Source organism: Quercus lobata, chromosome 2 (genome assembly GCF_001633185.2).
Source record: "Quercus lobata isolate SW786 chromosome 2, ValleyOak3.0 Primary Assembly, whole genome shotgun sequence".
Taxonomy (NCBI): domain Eukaryota; kingdom Viridiplantae; phylum Streptophyta; class Magnoliopsida; order Fagales; family Fagaceae; genus Quercus; species Quercus lobata.
The window spans coordinates 102109611-102115610 of NC_044905.1; the positions used below are offsets into that span (position 1 = coordinate 102109611).

The 6000-nt window shown below is 34.7% G+C and overlaps 2 protein-coding genes across 3 annotated transcripts; one reads left to right on the plus strand and one right to left on the minus strand.

The window, feature by feature from the left end:
• Positions 1-464: 464 nt before the first annotated feature.
• On the plus strand, positions 465-1923 carry LOC115964751 (mitogen-activated protein kinase kinase kinase 17-like). The gene has a single exon (XM_031084008.1). It carries the CDS (start codon positions 719-721, stop codon positions 1808-1810), a length of 1092 nt encoding a protein of 363 aa, XP_030939868.1. The 5' UTR covers positions 465-718; the 3' UTR covers positions 1811-1923.
• Positions 1924-2835: 912 nt separating this feature from the next.
• Positions 2836-4997, minus strand: LOC115964761 (50S ribosomal protein L18-like). 2 transcript variants are annotated; one of them, XM_031084020.1, is made up of 3 exons: positions 4857-4997; positions 4311-4446; positions 2836-3395 (listed from the first exon to the last, which is right to left on the minus strand). In XM_031084020.1, exons 2-3 carry the CDS (start codon positions 4419-4421, stop codon positions 2943-2945), a joined length of 564 nt encoding a protein of 187 aa, XP_030939880.1. In that variant the 5' UTR covers positions 4422-4446; positions 4857-4997; the 3' UTR covers positions 2836-2942. The 2 variants fall into 2 exon arrangements, with proteins under 2 accessions (XP_030939880.1, XP_030939876.1); XM_031084016.1 differs by having other exon boundaries at positions 4311-4485.
• Positions 4998-6000: the final 1003 nt, after the last annotated feature.

The window sequence follows — 6000 nt, forward strand, 5'->3', positions numbered from 1 at the left end:
AACAGGAATGCCACATGGCAGTCACCCATTACACCCTCATTCTTGGCATGTCCAAATCAGGTTCCAAAAGTCTAGGACTAGGATCACCAACCGTTTTTTCTTCCACTAACCTACCTCTATATAAGCTCAATCCCCACTTCAAAATTATTATTGTCTTTTCCAACAAAAACATTTGTAAACAAACAAAATAACATAGACTCCTGCTGGTGAAAGAAGGGGGTTTACATATATTTATATTTTGCCCTGAGGGCGGTTTTCCGATTAATCGGAAACCGCTCAAAACGTTTGATTTTGTATTTTTATGTTTAAAATTGCAGCAGGGAACAAAGTAAGATTTCGAATCTTAGTGAATTTTGTGTGTTGAAGTCATAGAACTTGTATTTTTTCTATTTGCTTTATCATAGTGAAAAGCATAACTTTGATATATAAGCTTTTTTGTCTTTTGCTTTTGTTAAATTGTACTTCTTGTCACATTTCATTCTGGGTATTGGATAAAAAGTTTGATCAATCTGTTTCTTTCTGCTTGTCGTTTTTTGAATCCTCTGAAGATATTTCTTTACATTTCTTTGTATTTAATTTTAAAGGGGGAAACTTTTTCAAATCTGTATGCATTTTGAAGGACTAAGAGATTCCTGTTTTGATTTGGGTTTTGGAGCCCAATTCAAGAGACACCACAATTTTCCACATCACATTTCCAAGGAGGGAAATAGCAGAAAAAATGGCCAGAGATTGCCAATGTCAATGTGCCACTCTTCAGCCTGATGAATGGGTGAAGGGCAAGTTGGTTGGATCAGGATCTTTTGGCACTGTCCATTTGGCCATGAACAAAGCCACTGGAGGACTATTTGTTGTGAAGTCCGCGCAGTCTGGGGCAGGACTTAAGGCCCTAGAGAATGAAGCTAAAATCCTCCAGAGTTTGAATTCACAGTATGTTGTCCATTGTATAGGGAGGGATATGTTGAGGGGATCAAATGGTGGACACAAACTCAATGTCTTCATGGAGTACATGGCAGGGGGTAGTTTGTCGGATGTGGCAGAAAAATTTGGAGGGGTGATAGAAGAGGAGGTGATTCGATTGTATACGAGAGAGATTCTTCATGGACTTAAGTATCTTCATGAGAATGGGATTGTGCATTGTGATATAAAGTGCAAGAATGTACTTTTAGGCTCATCAGGGAATGTCAAATTGGCTGATTTTGGTTGTGCAAAGAGAAATAACGAAATCAAGGCTATTGAGGGTATATCAGGTTCATGGAATTCTATTGGTGGGACTCCATTGTGGATGGCTCCTGAAGTTTTGAGAAATGAAGGGCTGGACTTTGCTTCTGATATTTGGTCATTGGGATGCACGGTTATTGAAATGGCAACTGGCAGGCCTCCTTGGAGTGAAGAGATTTCAAATCCAAAAGCTGCAGTTTTGAAGATTGCATGTAGCAATGAGAGGCCTCAGTTCCCAACTCAGCTCTCAGAGGATGGTGAGGATTTTTTGGCCAAGTGCTTGGAGAGAGACCCCCAAAAAAGGTGGACATCTGAGGAATTGCTAAACCATCCCTTTGTTTCTGAGAATTCAATGAGGATGCATACAAGAAAGGAACATATATGCTCACCAGCAAGTATCTTGGACATTGGAAATTATGATTCAGATGATTCGGATGTTTCGGAGAGTTCTAATTTAGATGAGTTTCCCAGCAAAAACCCATTTTCAAGGTGTTGTAGTGAAATAAACGAAACAACAAGAGGAGAGCAGGCAGAGAGTGACTTGGCTTCATCAGAGATTTGGGTTACTGTCAGGTCTGGTGGAAGCTTGTAAAATAGATGCCACATTTGGATTAAATGTAGATTTAGAGACAGTGCAAATGTAGACAGAAAATTTTGAATGTACATAAGAGAGATATATTTAAATTTACAGCTTACTAGTAGAAAGAGAGAGGTTGTCAATTTTGTGTGTTTTCTGCTTTCTTATTTTTCTTTTCTTTGGAGAACCTTGTTTTCTAAGCAAATATTTAAGTTTTAACCAACTTCCATGAAAATAAGGCTCGGACTTCATGCACTGTGCAAGTAACTACATTGGTTTAGATGATTTAGATACTGTAATTAAGAGTTTTGTCATCTACTTCATGGCCTTTCTAATCTTTTTAACTCACCATTTTTTTTTTTTTTTGTAGAAATTCATTTCGTTCTCCAACCTCATACTTTCTTTTAGAATGCGAATCATGATTTCAGGTGACTCAGTAATTTAATAGCAACAGAGCTTATTTCAATATGCATTAAGAGCAGTATGGGACATTTTCATAAATTATTGGTTAGAATATGGAAAATAAACTTTGGCTAGCAATTAGTTAAGAGGAGGTAAGTGTAGGTAATTACCAAAATTTGAGGGAGAAACTAGAGAGTTTTAGAACTGAAAGGATCAAAATGTTGGGTTGCACTAATCTCAATTAAGTTTTTAATTTTCTCTTTAGTTTTTTTGGATAGAAATCATGATCTAAATTTATAGTAGCTGCATAGTGATTTTTTTTTTTCTTTTGCTAATTTATTTTATTGCACCAAGGTCTAGAGTCAAGAAACCTGTGGTACGTGTGTAAGGTTTCAAGCATTAAAGCCCAGTGACATCTGCCATAAAAAGTAGTTGATAGGGACCAAACGCTTAATCATATTAGGCCATTACTTCTCTAGTATATGCACTAGATGTGGGAATGCAACCAAGATAGAATTCAGTCGAGCGAGAGAGAGAATTGGATCTCACAAATAAACAACCAAAGCTTATGCATTCACCATTACCCTGACACCCTAACCCCAAAAGAAAGAAAACCAAGCCACTCCACAATTCTTTGATTCGCAGAATAAGAAATAATGCCTTCATAACTCATAAACTAGAATTACATACACCATTTTTCCAAGGATCCATATGAAAGTTATTTAACATACAAAAACCACTGAAATCAGTCAAGATATACTTTTACATCAATCCCATTATCAATAAGGGATTGAACCACCGCTCTAATCTTCCCTTCAAACTTGTCCCTATCCCTCGGAGTATAGGAAGCAGTGTAGACATCAGCCTCTCTTGCCCTGTCAGCTAATATCCGACCAATGGCCAAGCATGCAGGTATATCTGATCGGGACTTGAGTGCAGCTTTAATGTCCTTAGAGTTGGTACCGGCAACTGCAACCTGCTTGCTTGTCACCCTGTGGGTAAGTGAGGCTGACACAAAGCGTTTTGAGATGAACACATCAAGTGTAAATGGCTCCATGTATGCTACAGTGCGTTGTTTGAATGATACATGCTTGTTTGGATTTTTTGACTTCTTCTCCTTTTGGTAAGTGTATGGCCGGCTATTATCATCATCTAGGAAATCCTCTACCCCAAAAAAGCTTCTTGGAGCACAATGAACCTGTAAAAGTGCAATATTAGAAAAATGTTTGTTTCTCAATTGTGACAATTTTTGGAAAAATCTTCAAATGATATCAATATGAGCAACTTAGCAATTGTGATTTCCAAAACCATCATTCATCATTTTAGCCAACGGAGGGAAACCTATTGAGAATTTGATATCTCATACAAGTAGGAGCTAGGATACAAGTAACGTAACCCTACAAGTCCCAAGGAGACCTAAAATTGTGTATCTGACTACTGTCAACCACACTTCTTTAATTTAATAACTCCAATAATGTGACATACAAAGACCTGATATGTTTTGCTCTATTCTAGGCTCCATTTTTGCAGCTATTTAGATAATTTATTGATGAGGTGTCTGATACAGTGCCTATTTCTCTCTTATTTATGAATGCCTTCTATCCCTTTCTTAGTTTGCTTAATGGTGGACTTTGAGGGCATGACTTTATCCCTTGAGAAAAGAAATAAAATCAACCATTAACAAATTAGTAGGGGCAACCACAGACATAACTAAATAGGAATTCACTGTATATTTAAGCTCATAATGCATAAAATTGTTTAAGCTCAAACAATTATATTAAATTTTAAGTATCTGAAAAAGTTTCAACATTGCACTTCCTAAACTTCATTGGATATCAATTGACTCATGCTAATGCATTATAAGTGCTCCTAACACTTCAACCATTTGTTATTCCACCTAGCCACAAGTAGTGCCAGTCCACAGCACAAATAAGAACAACTGTTTGACTACGCTAAGTAGAGACATCAGACTAAGCAGTTTTGACTAACAATCTATATATTACTTTTCTTTCAACTTTTAGACAGTTTTAGTGCGTGCAATGTTGACAACAGCAAGTAATCAACAAAAGGAAACATTTTGAGAAAAAAAATTGAATACATGCAAAGTAGATACCTGTCCAATATGAACATCGCTTGTGAGAACGTACAAGTAAGGCCTAAATTTGTCTCCTCCATACGCATCAACCCCTCTGTTACACACCTTGCCAAGCACATGCTTCAACATGTTTTCAAACACCCAACACCCTTTTCTAACAAACACAAATTATTTCAGTTTCAATGCAATCCTCCTGAAAAATAAAAAACAATAGAACATCACCAAAAAATTACAATTGCCAAAAGATTCGCAATATACCCAGAAATTGTACATTAATGTTAGAATCCAAAATTAATAATATTTTTCGAACACATAACATTGGAAAGGGTATGAGGAAATGAAAGATAATCAGTCAATAATTTTTATACAAAGAGAAATGCAAAAGATTGTGAGTCAAGCATTTTGTCAAACACCTAACGTGCAGTATGAAAAAACAGATGCATTGATATAAAATTTTGGGAGTTATGGGAAAAGGGCTCATTTGTAATCAAAGGGATTTGCTATAAGCGTTGAATTAAAGATGGGTGTAGAAGGAAAGCTCGAAACAGTGGGAGAGAGACTAACCCTGGACACAAAGTAAACAGGATTGTGTCTCACACTGAAACAAAAGCATGAAAGTGACCGAAATCAAAAAGGAGAAGTTCATAAATGGGCTTTGGTTTCGTGTGGGCTGGTCCGGCTTGAACATCAAGGTGTGGTGCACCTTATTATTGTGAATTTCACACCAAGACCAAGTGAAAAATATACATATGGTCATCCCTACAGATTATTTAGAAATATATGTAATTTTAAAAATATTTTATTAATATAATCGAAATTATCTTTATATATCAGTGAATCACTTGAAAGTTGAGACTATCTTAATAAGAAAATATATTCTATTAGCAGTCTAGATTTTATATATATATATATATATACCGGGAAAAATCTTTCATGCACTAGACAGTCTAGATTTTATATATCTATATATATATATATATATATATATATACACACATCGGGAAAAAGATACCAGCTCATACACACCGTGGATTTTTTTTTTTTAATATAGTTTCATGACTTTCATCTAAAATAAATTTTTTTTTTTTTTTTTTTTTAGAAAGTTCATCTAAAATAATTGACCATCTTAATAATCTGTACATTCAGATATGCAACAAATGTTGAGTCACTTTGGGAGGAAACTTTGCACATTGTTCCACTATTATTAATAACTAGTCGCATACTCACGCGATGCGTGAAAATATATAATTATTTTATAATATGATATAATCCATAATTTATTCTCTTTAAAATTTATTGAAGATAATTTATTCTCCTAAAAGATTGAACTATTTCTAAAGGTATTTTCCAAATCTCTATCTCTACAAATATATCATTTTATTATTTTAGATTTTTTTTTTTAAGATTCGATATTTATAACCAATAATCGAGGGACATGCCAATAAAATGTTAGATTTCCGTTTTTTCTTCACGTGATGAGATTGCATCATATTTTAATTCTTTTGATTTTTCAGGTGAATTCTTTGTACCAACTGCATGCATCCCTTATTCCTAAAAGCGATGTCTAGTTAAATGCCAACAGAAAAGGATAAGACCAAAAAATAAATAAAAATAAAGTAAGGTTTAATAGGTTAGAATCATTATGTACATAAACTTATTTACAATAAGGTAAATAAATAAAATACATTTTAAACAAACCTTACTTCAG

Coding starts and splice junctions, on each gene's coding strand:
- LOC115964761 (XM_031084020.1), bottom strand. CDS start 4,421: ATGTTGAAGCATGTGCTTGGCAAGGTGTGTAACAGAGGGGTTGATGCG. Junction 3,396..4,310: donor GCGATGTTCATATTGGACAG/GTATCTACTTTG, acceptor GCACTTTTACAG/GTTCATTGTGCTCCAAGAAG.
- LOC115964751 (XM_031084008.1), top strand. CDS start 719: ATGGCCAGAGATTGCCAATGTCAATGTGCCACTCTTCAGCCTGATGAA.